Source organism: Eulemur rufifrons, chromosome 15 (assembly GCF_041146395.1).
Source record: "Eulemur rufifrons isolate Redbay chromosome 15, OSU_ERuf_1, whole genome shotgun sequence".
Taxonomy (NCBI): Eukaryota; Metazoa; Chordata; class Mammalia; order Primates; family Lemuridae; genus Eulemur; species Eulemur rufifrons.
This window is the reverse complement of record NC_090997.1, coordinates 86777596-86793353: the sequence shown is the minus strand read 5'-3', so window position 1 is coordinate 86793353 and position 15758 is coordinate 86777596. Positions and strand designations below refer to the sequence as shown.

The window sequence follows — 15758 nt, the reverse complement described above, 5'->3', positions numbered from 1 at the left end:
CAGGGTCCGCGCCTTTGGCTGAGCAAGCAGCCCCGGCCGCTCCTCCGGCCTCCGAGTACACTGCTCACCACCAGCTGCGTGACCTGCACACACAGCCAGGTTCAAGCTCTGATACGGAGTCGGCTTTTCAGAGATGCCAGAGAGCTAAGAACAACCCCGGTCATTTTCCTGACCACCAGCTCACCTCATGACAGCAGCCTTTGGTCCGTACTGTGAGTGAAGTCTTGGCGACAGGTAGGTTTGCTCTGGTGGCAGCTGGTGCACGATTCATCCCTTCAGGCTTGTCAGCAGGACATAAACAACAGGGCACGAACTCCGCAAGGCAGTTTATATAATCTACAGCTCATTCAGGTTTTGTTCTTTACTCCCCCTGTGTGCTTGGGCAAGTCACTTTACCTCCCTTAGCCTGAATTTCTAGAATCTCTAAATAAAGTGGATCAGACAAGATAGATCTCCTGGGCCCTCCCACCGGTAACTTACGAAGATTCCACGATTCTTAGGAATCTACTTCAAAAACTGCGTCATCAGCATTCACGGTGTGGCTAAAATCAGGCACATTTTCGCATGTGCTTGTGAAATCGTTCCCACTATTTTATAGTCACACTTTGGGCACCAACTACTAGATAAACGCCTCAAAGAGTTTTCATGGTGTTTGTCACTTGATGAGTTTAAAGAAAGTGGAAAACTTTCTAGTTCCAGCTGCCTACAGGTCCTTTTACTTTTAGGAGCACAGCTACATCAATAGGTTGACCGGCTACCATTACGATTTATTTGTACATTCTCAGTGACAAAGAAGGGGTCCAACAGAGGGCCACCGACGTTAATAATCAGAGAAGTACAGATCATGACACAGACTCAAACCTCAGTGAACTTCTGTAATCTCTAAGTAACATATTTAGTAACTGTGAGAGTGCCCTTCCACAAAAAAAAAAAAAAAATGTTGAATTTTATAAAGCCAATGAATCCAGTTTGTTGCTTCCCAAATGAATATACATCATAACATAGTTTCTATGCTCCATTTAATTTTAAGCCTATATTTAAAGAGATAAATGATTTCTGATCTAAAATTAAACCTATATTTATTTCCTGAGAATAATTTTATTTATTAAAATCTATTCTTCCTGAATTAATGTCTCTCTATCAGCCAACTGGAATGAAAAGGGAACGGGGTGGGGGGGTGGTCATACAGCCCATGTTATAAATTCACACTGTGCTAGGTGGTAGGACACACAGGAAAATAAGTTACAGTCCCCAGCCGGGTGGGGGTGGCAGCTGGGGTGGGGGATGGGGCTGGGTAACATGGAGGAACACTATTCTCTGTTAGGGTAAGCTCGATGAGTTATATTCTGTGGATTCTGATCTTGTACCTTTTATCTAATCACCTGAGATCTCAGATAGCAGAGTGCATCTAGCCTCATGAACTCTGGACCTTTCTCTTTATGTCTGCATTCGTTTAGTCCACCTCTTTTCAAAGAGCTCTCTCGCTGGTAAGCAACAAAGAAAAGGACCACTTGGTGTTAGGATGCTCTGGAACTTATACCTAAATTAATATATTTTTTAAAAAGCATCGTTATGCTCCACGATGGCACCAGATAATTTGGGAATACATGACCAGATCAGAGGGAACTACATGTGGGTTCATCTTCTGCTGGGTCTGCTTCTATAACATCCTCTTAAATGTGGAAAGAAGCAGGTGTGAGCAGTCCCTACCTCCAGGCAGAGAACTGGTTCTTTCTCTGAATTCTCTTCCTCCTGATGATGCATTAATATTATGAAGGATCCACAAAGCCAATAAAAAATACAGAGAACAGTGGCCTAGAGAAGAGCTTTAAATTACTGGAGAGAGTTTAGAATCTTGAGGAGGTGATGAAGGAAAGAAAAACTTTTTAAAAACTTCTTAAATATAAAACAATATTTAATTTTATAAACAATCTTTCTAAATTATTTAGCGTAGATGAGTACTTATGGAGAAAACTTTGAGGGTCCACAGAGTGGCAAACTAGGAGACTGAAAAATACTTCCAATTTTTTTTAAAAGGTTTAAAATTAGATCTCCATTACTTAATCGTAAGGGTTAAAGGAATTTGGATTTTTAGCTTCATGATCACCTACTCTGTGTCAGGTACTGCTTTGGCACTGAGGACAGAATGATGGGACACTGGGGATAGGGTAGAAGCCTGGTCCCTGCCATCATGGGGATGGTAATTGATGAGTCACAACAAATATGTGACTATCCGTTGTGAGAGGGGCTACGAAGAAAAATCACAAGGCATTATATATAAGAGGGGCAACAATGGGGACCTGACCTGTCTGGAGAAAAATCACAGTATAATGTCATGGAATGACAATGCATTTAGAGATATTAGTAAGTAGGATTCTGCCAATTCAGAATTTCTAATTATTTCAACAGACCCATTGCCGTTGTAGCACAGAAATAACAGGAAGGGAGGGAGGCTGCAGATCAGTCACTGTCCCTTTGTCTTTCCTTTGGTGATGCCACCACAAATGGAGGCCCAGTCTTCAGCTCAGCTGGCCCACCCATCCAGAGCTGAGCCGATGCCCACGCTCATCAGATTCACAAAAGATGGAAGAAGAGCAGTTGATTAGTTTCCAATAGGAGGGCATCTCCCAGTGCCTGGAATTATTGTGGCCACCAACTCCCAAGGTACTCAAGAGGCCAGGAAGCTGGGATTTGCCTACTAAGGATGCTGACCTTATCTTGTACATGTTTATGCTCCTTTAATTCACTCACAGAAGATAATCTTATCTCAAAGTTCTGAGGGTGCTTTCCCGGTGCCCCCACACACTGATTCCAGAGGCCGGGCTGCACTTCAAATTAGCCTAGAAATCCCTTGCTCACTACAAAGTAATGGTGTAAACAAGATTGTCTGAAACACTTAAAAGAACTGAAGCATCTACCAGCACTCCACAAAATACCATTTAAGATACAAATAATTGACACAGGAATACAAATTATTCCTACACAGTTATTACCTAGCTCACCTAAGCATTTCTGTAGAGCTGGTATTTGAATGACTAGAAAAAGGAACTAATGAGCCAATGAATAAGAAAAGATAGACTCGGACAACTTTGGGGTCATATATTTATTTGATATAGGAAAGAAATCTGGGTTTTAAAAAGGAATTGGCTAACATTCAGACTTCGCAATAGTTTAACTGTCCCCTGCCTCAGCCAGGGATCCAAATTATTTACTATAATAAATAGTTACATGATCCAAAGTATTTATAACAACAAAGACTGGATACCACCAAAACCAGGAATTATTTAATTGGAGTTCATAGGCCCTTCACAGACCTTAAAGTAGTCTTATATTTTCATTTTGTTGATAATTTTTAACAAATTATTAAAAACGTATTATGGATCATACAAATGACAACCTTTTATTATTTGGATTTGTGATTATAATTGTGATGGTGCCAAGCAGCATTGCTTTATTTTTATCTTATTTTTTAGACAGAAGGACTCACTCTGTCACTCTGCGGGCTGGTGTGCAGTGGCACAATCATAGCTCACTATAACCTCAATCTCCTGGGGCTACAGGTGCCTACCACCATGCTCAGCTATTTTTTTTTCTTGGTAGAGACACTGGTGGGGTCTTGCTATGCTGCCCAAGCTGGTCTCGAACTCCTGGCCTCAAGTGATCCTCCCACCTCAACCTCCCAAAGCGTTGGGTTTATAGGCATAAGCCATCTCACCCAGCAATGCAGTATTACTTTAAATGTTGAACACTAATCAGAAAAGAACAGAGATGGCTTTAATATACGTGACATGTTCCTGCCATGTAAAGATGAAATGAAGTTATGGTGCACTGTATACAAATTTTCGTGGAATTTCATTGCATGGCATCTTATAGCATCAGCAGGCTGAACTCAGTAGAAAAAAAGCATGCTGTAGCTCTTGTTGCTAGTGTCCCTAAGCAAGGGATGACTTAATTTTGACAAAATCTGCCATACAAATGTTGCTATTTTCAATTTTTATTGGTTCTGTGGTTTTATTTTTATTTAACATGCACATGTGTTCTAGTATTATAGTTGTACAGGAGCTGTAAATATAGGGATGTTGTATATTGTTTTCTATTTTTATAATAATAAAAGTAATTTAAGTAAACATTTGAAACCTCAGAGATTTGTTTTTTTTTGAAAGGAAACTATATATATTACTTTTGAGAAACACTGAATTAAGCCAGCATTTTTCAGCATTTTTGTCCTGTGAGTTCGCATCATAATTATCTCATGAACCACTTAGGCATTTTTAGGTCATTTAAAAATTTTCTGTATGTTACATAAAGAGAAAAGAGTTCGCATAAAATATATTTTAGATAAATGTATTATAGAAGTTTGTTTTGTGGGGTTTATTTTAACCCAATTTTTAATAATATTTATTACAAAAAATATAAAAACAAATTATTTTTGTTTGTAGTGGACTTAAATGATTCCTTTTAAATTAACTATACGAAGAAAAGCATAACTTGAAAAATTCAAAATTGACAATATATTCTCTTTGGATTTTGAACTAAATATATATTTAAATGTATGTTGAAATATAACTACATATTATGACATTAGAAACTCACACAAAATACTTTCATTTCCTGATGTTTTTAGTTCTTGAATTTTGAACATAAAAGTCAGCTGGGATTTTTTAAAATAATATTTGTGCTCTGTTCATAACTAACATCAGAGGAATAGTTTCAGGCTATTATTTGCAGACATACAGCAACAATTATTATATATGGCTATTGAATCTTTATTTCTAATAAATTGAAGGCCAAATTGGGTATAGACATCCCTATGTTTTCTCTTTTTAGCATTGATTTTTTTAGTCCTAGAGTTATGTATTTGTGCTTATATAAAAATTTTCATTATACAAATGCAACCTCTGGAGGAGGTAAGCATCATCATAAGTCATTTGCAAAATAATTATCAGGATTATATTTCTCAATGGATTATTTTATTCAGGACTATTAGTCTTCCATCTTTAAAAAAATCCATATGTGAAAAAAAATTAAGCACAATCCAAGGTTGTAAAACAGTTAAAACCACCCCTCTGACAGGAGTAGTTAGCTGAGAGAGTAATTAGGTTAGATGTTTGCTCATTAGATGTCTACAGCCCACTCTGTGGGCTAACGCAGCACACACTCAGAGACTCAAACTTTCATTCTGAACTGGATAAATACTTTTAGATTATTTTAATTCGCGCTTTGTTAAAAGTGGATACAGATTCTGCTACTGTCTTCTACAATCCCACCCACCTATAATATAGAACACCAGTTGGAAAATAATGATCTAAAATACCATTCAACAAATTTCTGTTCTATTTCACGAAAGTCTTCATAAAGACTTAGTCTTTTCTGATAATCCACACTGATGTTTTAAAATCCTGATGGTTAGGATGTCCTTTATGAGCAAGTCACTTAACCTCTTAGGACCTCAGATTTCTCATATAGAAAATGAAGGAGTTTGGGTAAGATTATTTTTAAAGTCCTACCCAGAACTAGAATTCTATGATTTTTATGTGTTATCCAAAGAATTAGTTTTCATAACTGTTTAACATCAGAATAATGTTTTAAAACAAAATCTAACAGAAGCCCTTAATATATAAAGCACATAAAAGTGAAGCTGAGAATACTCACTGTCTGCAGAATACAATTTGGAAACCACTGATCTAAAACTCGCTTTTTAAAAAGTTTCCTTTTTTTTCTTTGTCTCAGTGGAAAAGGAAAACATCTGGAAAGGATCCACCATATTAGTTTCCCTATGTGTAGACCAGAACATATGTATTAAGTCACTTGTCAACTTTTCTTCTCCAGATTAAATAGCCATTATAAGTCCCATTTCCCATTCCTTTTTAAAATATATTTCCTTTTTTAAATGAACCTTCTTTGGTTTCTGTAACTCTTTATTAAAATGTAAAGTTACAAACCAACCACGATCTCTAAAAAGAGCCAAGTGTAGCAAAAGGATTATTTCCAGCTCTATCATGTGATTCTCACTCCTAATACACTCCAAGTTGTTTCCTTTTTAATAACAGCATTCCACTGCTGCCTCTGATTCAACCAATAGCTCAGGATGACTGGCAGTTTGGGGGGGGTGTGTGTGTCTGTGTGTGTTTAGCTGAACTTGTTCTTTCTAGTCAATAATTTCCCATCCAATACCCATGTAATTTGTTATTGTCCTTGTGAAGCCTCTGCAGTTTTTCTTATTGAATATAATCTTGTTTTTGATAGAGTGTTTCTCTAATTATTTAAGGTCACTGAATTTTTCTTCTGCCTTCCAACATATCTCATCCAACTTCAAAACCAATGTGAATGTTCTCTAGTTTATTGTTAAAGTTGTAGACTAATACAATGTCAATTACCTAAAAAGAATCTATACATGGGGTGTACTGTAGGATGAATTGTGCCCTCCCCCAGACCCCTGTGTTGAAGTGCACACCCCCCAGTACCTCAGGATGTCACCATATTTGGAGGTAAAGTCTTTAAAGAGGTAATTAAGTTAAAATTAGGCCATAGGACGGGTCCTAATCCAATCTGACCCATATCCTTCTTAAAAGAGGAAATCTGGAAACACAGGCGAGACAGCAGGGATTCATGCTCACACAGGAAAGACCACATGAGGACACAGCAAAAAGACACCATCTGCAAGCCAAGGAGAGAAGCCTCAGAAGAAACCAGACCTCCTGACACTTTGATCTTGGACTTCCAGCCTCCAGAACTGTGAGAAAATAAATTCCTGTTATTTAAGCCTCCCAGTCTGATATTTTGTTACTACCACCCTAGCAAACTTATACAGACAGTCCTGATTTATAATGGTTTGACTTACAATGTTTGCAACTTACAATGGGTTTATCATAATTAACGTGGCCCATTTTTTTTTTTTTTGAGACAGAGTCTCACTCTGTTGCCCAGACTAGAGTGAGTGCCATGGCGTCAGCCTAGCTCACAGCAACCTCAAACTCCTGGGCTTAAGCGATCCTCCTGTCTCAGCCTCCCGAGTAGCTCGGACTACAGGCATGCGCCACCATGCCCGGCTAATTTTTTGTATATATATATTTTAGTTGTCCATATAATTTCTTTCTATTTTTAGTAGAGATGGAGTCTCACTCTTGCTCAGGCTGGTCTCGAACTCCTGAGCTCAAACGATCCACCCGCCTCGGCCTCCCAGAGTGCTAGGATTACAGGCGTGAGCCACCGCGCCCGGCCTAACGTGGCCCATTGTAAGTCGAGAAGTATCTGTACAAGGTGGATCCTACTCTGTTCATGACATCTGCAGCCCCTTGAAGCTCACCAAGCCACCTCTTCAACTACAGGGAAGGTTACAGGAGAACACAAATATCCATAATTCAAGCCAGAATAGGACATAAGGGAAGATCTAAGCAAAATGCCCTGGAAGCACCAAGGGAGCCAGAATTCTTTCCATCTGGCGGATCAGGGAAGGCTTAAAAGAGGATATGTCACCTGAGCTGGACCTTCAAAGACAAGCAAAATTCCAGTCCCAGGCAGGAGGTGGGTGGGAAAGGGTGACGATCCACGGGAACGGGACATTATGAGCATGAACCAGGTCCATGCTACACCTATGATCCCTGTGAGAATGACCCCAGTTGTCATCAACCTGTAAACAAGATGGGTTATTTGCAGACCTGACTAAACATCAGAACCAACTGGGAGCTTTTAAAAAATACATAGATCCTCAGCCCCACCCCTCTCAACCTGCTGAATCAGGAGCTCTAAGAATCATATCTTGAAATCTTTATTTTAACCAACTTCTCAGATGAGGTAGTATCAACCTCATCAGTTTAAAGACCCCTTTTTAACATTAAACATTTCGCTGGTCTCCACCTGATAATGGCTATATTTCCACTGATGAGAAAATACATAAAAAACAGAAAAACTCTCATGAACTTAGTAATGATTTCAAGTGAATTTGTATTTTATTAATTAGTAACAAACCCACAAGTGGAAAAGTGATATTCATATATGATTTTGACATGTCCACCACATGCAAAACATTATTTATTCAGTCTGCAGATAATGCCAGGTTTCATATAGGGCTTCTGCCCCTATGAACCATGTATGAATAGGCTATCCCTTTTTCCCTATTTCTTTCCCTCTGGGAAGGTGGCCATGTTTTTTGTTGTTGTTGTTACTTTGTTTTTGGTTTTGTGCTTTAAGTTCTCTGAGATTCAAAGTCTTCCTTGCTATAGTGATGAAAGTAAGTCCTGCTCATTAGAGTGAACACTAAGTGAGATAATTTAAATAAAGTACGAAACAGAGTGTTAGATCCAACACCCAGCCCATTACACAAGTATGAGTTCTTTCAAAACATTTTTTGAAGCTGGGCCCTTCAGTCAGCCTTTTCTCAGTCAGGTTTGAGCCAAAGCCAGACACTCACCTCTAAAAGCTCTGTTCAGTCAAAAGCTCACACCCATGAGGACGTTCCTCCATTACTCAGCAGCCAACGGTCCCCAGGTGAGCCATCTTCCCAGCCAGACAACAGTTTTGCCCCGCTGTCTGCCACAATGCAGAGGGTGGTCAGCTGCTGGTCTCCTTTTCCACTGGGTTTTTCTACCACCAGCCTTGAAAGTAACCTTCTCCAGAAAATCTTCCCTCACCCTTCACTGGGGTTCCCTTGGTACCAACACTGTATTTTATCCATTCGTTCACTCATTAATCTCATCAGTAGAAGTCTACCACATGCCAGGACTAGTTCCAGACACTGGATGAACAACCACACTGGGCCTCTGCTCTCCTGGAGCCACCAGTCTAGTGGGGAAGGTAGTCAGCAGTGAGCTACCGCACAGCACGTCAGGCGGGGATAGGCGCTAAGAAGAAAAATAAAGCAGGGGAAGGACACGAGGGATCTTGCTATTTAGACAGGACAATCGGGAAGATCTTGTTGAGGTGGTATTTGAATGGAGACATGAAGAAATGAAAACGTGGGCCAGCAGGACATCTGGGAAAGGAGTTCCAGATGGTGTTTCTCTTTCTTAGCAGCAGAGGTTTATGTTACTCAGTTTCTTCACCACTGTCATGGATTGAATTATGAATCCCCTCCCCGCCACCAAAAGAGAAGTTGGCCTGGTAACCGCCAGTACCTCCGAGTGTGATCTTATTTGGATTTAGGGTCTTTACAGAGGTTATCAAGTTAAAATGAGGTCATTAGGATAAGTCCTAATCCAAAATGACTGGTGTCCTTGTATAATAAAAAGAGGACATTTATGTGGACACAGAGAGAGGCCTACAGGACAAAATGCCATGTGAAGATGAAGACGGGGATCAGAGTGATGCATCTCCAAGTCAAGGAATGTCACAGATTGTCAGCAAACCACCAGACGCTGGGAGAGAGACATGGGATAGCTTGGGCCTCGCAGCCTTCAAAACCATCCCTGCCAACACCTTGATCTTGGACTTCCAGCCACCAGAACTGTAAGCCAATAGTGTTCTGTTGTTTAAGTTTAATCAGTTTAAAGTGTGTGGTACTCTTTTACGGCAGCCCTAGGAAACTAATACAACCATCTAGCACTGTGAGAGTCGCAGACAGACCACCCTCCCACCCAGGTTCACAGGATAAACCCTGGTTACACAGGACTTCCTATAGCCCTGGATTACCGTAACCGTCCCCTAATACACGGGTCCCCAACCTATGGTAAGTTGTATAATTATTTCATTATATATTGCAATGTAATAATAATAGAAATGAAGTGCACAATAAATGTAATGCACTTGAATCATTCCAAAACCATCCTCCCTACTCCCCCAGTCCATGGAAAAATCATCTTCCATGAAAATGGTCCCTGGTACCAGAAAGGCTGGGGACCACTGCCCTAATAGGACTCTCTGTTTCCAGTCTTACTTTCTAAACCGCCCTCCACAGTACTGCCCTGATCTCTCTAAAACCAAAATCTGATCATATCTCATAGGTTCACAAGCTTTGACCTGTCTCCCTTTATCTTTGGAATACAGCCAAATTTCTCAGCTTGGGGACCCAAAGCCCTTAGGATCCAGCCCTCGTGTACCTCCCCAACCTTGTTTCTCTCATCTTTGCTTTAGCTCCTTGGCCAGAAGTTTCCTTCCCACCTCCCTGCATGACTACACTTCTGTTCATCCTGGCGCATCAACTTAGTCAACCATCTCCACCCGGAAGCCTTCCCAGTGCCCCCAAGACTAGGTTAAATGTCCCTCCTATGTGTTTTCTAAAGCCCTTGTGTTTAATGTTGTGGCTTTTATCACAGTGTGTCCAAGGCCTGTTAGTTTGTCTCCTCCTTTTGGCCATGAGTTCCTATCTTTTTGTGTCTCCAGACACTAAGAAAGCGGCTGGCACTTGGGGCACAGTCAATGGATGGATAAGAATAAATGAACAAAGCATGCCATGTTCCAACCAGCTGGTTCCAGAACTATTTATCCTTTAAGGGATGGGGGATGGGCAGGTGACCTTTCCAGGGATTTCCAAATAGTCTGTAGAACCACTGCAGCTGGATGGAGCTGAACCTTTCCTTAATGGTTGCAAGAGGAATTTAGATTAGACATTCAAAAGCTGTTCCTTGTGTCGCAAGACACTGCAGTATAAGGAAGGGAAGTAAACAATCTATCCAGTAATTTTTGAGTCTGGGGTTGACCAATATTCCAGAATTTATGTTCTGATAGGAAGTGGGCCCTTCAGGTCTCCTCCAAACCTCTGATTCTGTCCTCTGCATGTCCCTGACCTACAGGCAAAGGTTGTGGGTAGATAGGAGAATAGGGAATTGTTATAACTAACAATACAATGTGTTCTGTGCTCAAGTCTCCAAAAAGTAAATATTTTTGAGGTTTAAAAATTATTTGCATACACGGTTAGAAATGCTGGAGATTCTAAAAGAGGAAAGAGGGGAAGACAGAAAGTAACAACGTTTTAAATATATATGTATATATATATATGCCTAAGTGGAGGAAGACAGAGGGGTAATACACGTAAATAATCAGGATTAGGTCTCTTTTGCAAATTCCTGAACGGAGAAATGTATCAGAATTTCCAGTCCTCAAAAAATAGGGCCTAAAAAAGTCTTGTGAGCAATTAGGGAGAAAGGGGTGGGGGGGGACTCGCTCTTCGCAGCAGGAAGTCTTCAATGGCTATCGAGTTATGAAGAAACAACTCTGCCCAGAAGTCCTTATTCGGAGTGCTAAACTCGATTTTACCACGTAAAGAGCAATATAAAAGCTCAGAGCAGCCTCATCATGGTGTTGGGGGAAAAACTCGGCTTCCCCATGTGAGAAAGCAACAGAGCTCCGACTGGGTAGTAGCCCAGACCGGTGTCAGGGGTTTTATTTGCAAGTCAATGAACCAAACGGGCGACCAGACTCGTTGTGCCGCGTTCTGGAAGCAAGGTTATTATTACCGCCTATTGCCCCACTGAACAATTTCACTGGAAAGGAAGAGTCCCGGCCGTGTGTGCGCGCGTGGTGCCATACGGGACGTGCAGCTACGTGCCCACCTCCAGAACTACTTTATTTACAAAGCGATTACCATGTTATCTATTTGTTTTCCTTTTCCAGCAACAGCAGCCTTACTCAGCCCTCGAATTTCTTAATTACAAACCCGTTTGCCTCTAAATCAACCCCAAACCGTCAGGCAGAGCCCGGAGGGAGGCTGTGCAAGTTTGCACACACCCCCACCTCCCGGATCAAGGGCAACAGCAGAAGCAAGTAACTGTGTATGTGCAAAAAGGTGGATCTGGGGACGAGGATCGCTGAGTTTGTTTACAGAGCAGAGACGCCTCAGCTCGGATGCCAAAGCTACCAAGAGCTGCAAACGCAAACTTAGCAGAAGCACACGTACCCCGGGAGCGGCGAGCGGGCCCGAAAGCGCGGACCGGATCTTTGGGCGCGGGAGCGGAGGCGATGGGGCCCGCGAGCGCGCTCCGTCCACCTGCAGCCGCTGCCGCTCCCTGCCCCCAGCGCCTGTCCTTGAAAGGAGTTGGGGGAAAAATGCATGTACACGCAGATAGCTAGATGAGGTTTACCGATTGCCTCTGTGCAAACAAAGGCTCGGCTCAGGAAAGCGCGCTCGGTGGTGGTGGGGGCGGGGGGGAGGGATCATTATTTGTCCCGGGCTTTAAAACCCAACTCGGGGAAGCAGAGACATTCTTTGCAGCCTGGGGAGACTTGTGCAAAGCCGGGGAGGCAGAAGACACTCAGGAGGGTGGGGGCCCCGGGCGAACCCCCCGTTGCCGTAGAGGACAGGCCAGATCGCTAGGTGACCGGCTGGCAGAGCGGGGGTCAGTGAGATCCGGCAGAGGGGGCGGTGAGCTTTCCTCGCTCCTCTCCGGGCAGGCGCTGCCTTGGGGCTGGGAAGTCGGGGAGGACTTTCCACTGCCCCAGGAGCGGCCGAGCCGGCCCCGCGTTTCTGGGCCGGGGGGAAACCGAGTCGGGGGGCAGCGGGGCGGCGCCTGGGCCCCGCAGCCTCTGCGCACGTGCCGCCGGCCGCGGGGACTGGGCTACCGGACCGGGTCCAGTGTGCCTGAACTTCCGGAATCCGCGTTTTCGCACCGCCCGCCCGGGAGGCTCTCGCTCCGCCCTTCCTGAAATCCCTATATTAACTGTGGCCAAAGCCCTAAGAAACACAGCTCATTGTTGGCAGCTGCCGGGCGGTCCTACCGAGCTGTGAGGGCAGCGGAGGGGAAATAAAAGGGAACGGCTCTGAATCTGCCCCAGCGGCTGCTGCGAGACCTCGGCGCCGACATCGCGACAGCGAGCGCCCTGCACGCCAGGAAGGCCCCCTCTATGTGCTGCTGAGCCGGTCCTGGACCCGACGATCCCGCCCTCGGTCTTCGGAGCAGAAATCGCAAAGACGGAAGGTAAGCGCGGCGGGCGAAGCGGGCTGGGGCTCCTGCCAGCCCCGTCCTCCGAAGGCAGGGTTTGCCCGGAGGAAGAGCGCGAGGCGGAGCTGGGGAATAACAACAGGATGTGCAACAACAGGATGAGGAGGGCTGGTTCAATGCCTGAAGTTCGCGGCAGGGCTGCGGGGCACTTCCTTTATTAGACCACTTCGGGGAGCAGAGGGGGGTGTGGGCTCGGGGCCCCCCACCAGATCGCAGGGGAAGGGGCTGTTTGTGCAGCGCCCCGGCTCTGTGGTGGGTGGCAGGTCCGCCGTGGTGGCTAGCCCAGGTGCACAGGCTACTGGTGGGATCCTGGGAGTAGTGGTTTGCAGCCGACGTACGCTCGGGGAGCCTGGGGGGCAGAGGCGAGAAAAAGTGGGGTGCGCTGTGGTGGGCAACACGTGTGGCGCGGCTCTTACCGTCTCCCCTTTTCACTTTCAGGACTGGAAATGGCAGACCATATGATGGCCATGAACCACGGGCGCTTCCCCGACGGCACCAATGGGCTGCACCACCACCCTGCCCACCGCATGGGCATGGGGCAGTTCCCGAGCCCCCATCACCACCAGCAGCAGCAGCCCCAGCACGCCTTCAACGCCCTGATGGGCGAGCACATACACTACGGCGCGGGCAACATGAATGCCACCAGCGGCATCAGGCACGCGATGGGGCCGGGGACTGTGAACGGAGGGCACCCCCCGAGCACGCTGGCCCCCGCGGCCAGATTTAACAACTCCCAGTTCATGGCCCCCCCGGTGGCCAGCCAGGGAGGCTCCCTGCCGGCCAGCATGCAGCTGCAGAAGCTCAACAACCAGTATTTCAACCATCACCCCTACCCCCACAACCACTACATGCCGGATTTGCACCCTGCTGCAGGCCACCAGATGAACGGGACAAACCAGCACTTCCGAGATTGCAACCCCAAGCACAGCGGCGGCAGCAGCACCCCCGGCGGCTCGGGCGGCAGCAGCACCCCTGGTGGCTCCGGCAGCACCTCGGGCGGCGGCGCGGGCAGCGGCGGCAGTGGCGGCAGCAACATGCCCGCCTCCGTGGCCCACGTCCCCGCTGCAATGCTGCCGCCCAATGTCATAGACACTGATTTCATCGACGAGGAAGTGCTTATGTCGTTAGTGATAGAAATGGGTTTGGACCGCATCAAGGAGCTGCCCGAACTCTGGCTGGGGCAAAACGAGTTTGATTTTATGACGGACTTCGTGTGCAAACAGCAGCCCAGCAGAGTAAGCTGTTGACTCGATCAAAACCCCGGCGAAAGAAATCAAACCCCCAACTTCTTCGGTGTGAATTAAAAAAACAAAACAAAAAAAACAAAAAAAAAACATTCCCTTAGACACAGTATCTCACTTTTCAGATCTTGAAAGGTTTGAGAACTTGGAAACAAAGTAAACTATAAACTTGTACAAATTGGTTTAAAAAAAAATTGCTGCCACTTTTTTTTTTTCTGTTTTTGTTTCGTTTTTGTAGCCTTGACATTCACCTCCTTTACGTAGTTGAAATATCTAGCTAACTTTGTCTTTTTTGTTGTTTGTTTTTACTCCTTTTCCTCACTTTCTCCAGTGCTCAACTGTTAGATATTAATCTTGGCAAACTGCTTAATCTTGTGGATTTTGTAGATGGTTTCAAATGACTGAACTGCATTCAGATTTACGAGTGAAAGGAAAAATTGCATTAGTTGGTTGCATGAACTTTGAAGGGCAGATATTACTGCACAAACTCTGCCATCTCGCTTCATTTTTTTAACTATGCATTTGAGTACAGACTAATTTTTAAAATATGCTAAACTGGAAGATTAAACAGATGTGGGCCAAACCGTTCTGGATCAGGAAAAGTCATACTGTTCACTTTCAAGGTGGCTGTCCCCCTCCCCCATATGTACAGACAATAATAGGGTGTGGAATGTAGTCAGTGGCAAACATTTCACAGATTTTTATTTTGTTTCTGTCTTCAACATTTTTGACACTGTGCTAATAGTTATATTCAGTACATGAAAAGATACTACTGTGTTGAAAGCTTTTTAGGAAATTTTGACAGTATTTTTGTACAAAACATTTTTTTGAAAAAATACTTGTTAATTTATTCTATTTTAATTTGCCAATGTCAATAAAAAGTTAAGAAATACTTGTTTTCTAGAAGTCATTTGGGGGTGGTTGTTCCCTTTGGTGGCTTTTTTTTTTTTTTTTTTCCTGTCTTTTAAGTTGAACACTTTATTGATGAGAGTAAGCATTCCAAAGGATAAATTACAGGACACCAAAACAGGTCACGATGAGCTTATGCGGAGAGCAGGATTTAACATAATTGGCATAATGCTGCATTGTTATCATTGTAACATGCCTCTTGGTGTGGTTTAATCAAAAGCTGCAAAGTTGTGAAAGTGCTTTTTTTTTTCCTTAATTGCCATCACATTCAAGTGTACTCCAGAGTTAGAAAGGTTTGCAATACTAAACATTACCTTTCTCACTGGGTGGGAGGGGGGAATCAGTCTTTCTGTTTATAGCTGATTCAACTATTTAAATGGAGGTAGATGGGAATAATATACTGAGTGACTGATGGGGTTGGCATTAAATGTAAATCTACCTTTATCTCTAGTGGTGAATTTTATTTCTCAGAAAAAGTGCCAAGGATAGGCACACATTTTCTAGCATAATCTCTGAAATAGCTTCTGACTGGTTTATAGTTCTGAGGGGAAGAGGGGGTGGAATTCCACCTTGAGGCTTTCTATTTTGTTCTCCTATAATATTTAAAATTTACTCAGAGAGGTTGATTCAAAGGTCAAATTACGATCTTCACAAGATGTTCCCCTCAAGCATGCCCTATTTTCCAGAATTCTGAGCTTTTTCTGTTACATGCATTGGGTGCAAAGCACATAAGGAT

General features: G+C 43.8%; 1 protein-coding gene across 3 annotated transcripts; it reads left to right on the top strand.

Annotated features, from left to right (window-relative positions):
• Positions 1-12613: 12613 nt before the first annotated feature.
• CITED2 (Cbp/p300 interacting transactivator with Glu/Asp rich carboxy-terminal domain 2) lies at positions 12614-15466 on the top strand. 3 transcript variants are annotated; one of them, XM_069487691.1, is made up of 2 exons: positions 12614-12848; positions 13311-15466. In XM_069487691.1, the coding sequence occupies exon 2, from the start codon at positions 13319-13321 to the stop codon at positions 14117-14119; it is 801 nt and encodes a 266-aa protein (XP_069343792.1). In that variant the 5' UTR covers positions 12614-12848; positions 13311-13318; the 3' UTR covers positions 14120-15466. The 3 variants fall into 3 exon arrangements, with proteins under 3 accessions (XP_069343792.1, XP_069343794.1, XP_069343793.1); XM_069487693.1 differs by lacking the exon at positions 12614-12848 and adding an exon at positions 12864-12997; XM_069487692.1 differs by lacking the exon at positions 12614-12848 and adding an exon at positions 12864-13131.
• The last annotated feature ends 292 nt before the right edge of the window (positions 15467-15758 follow it).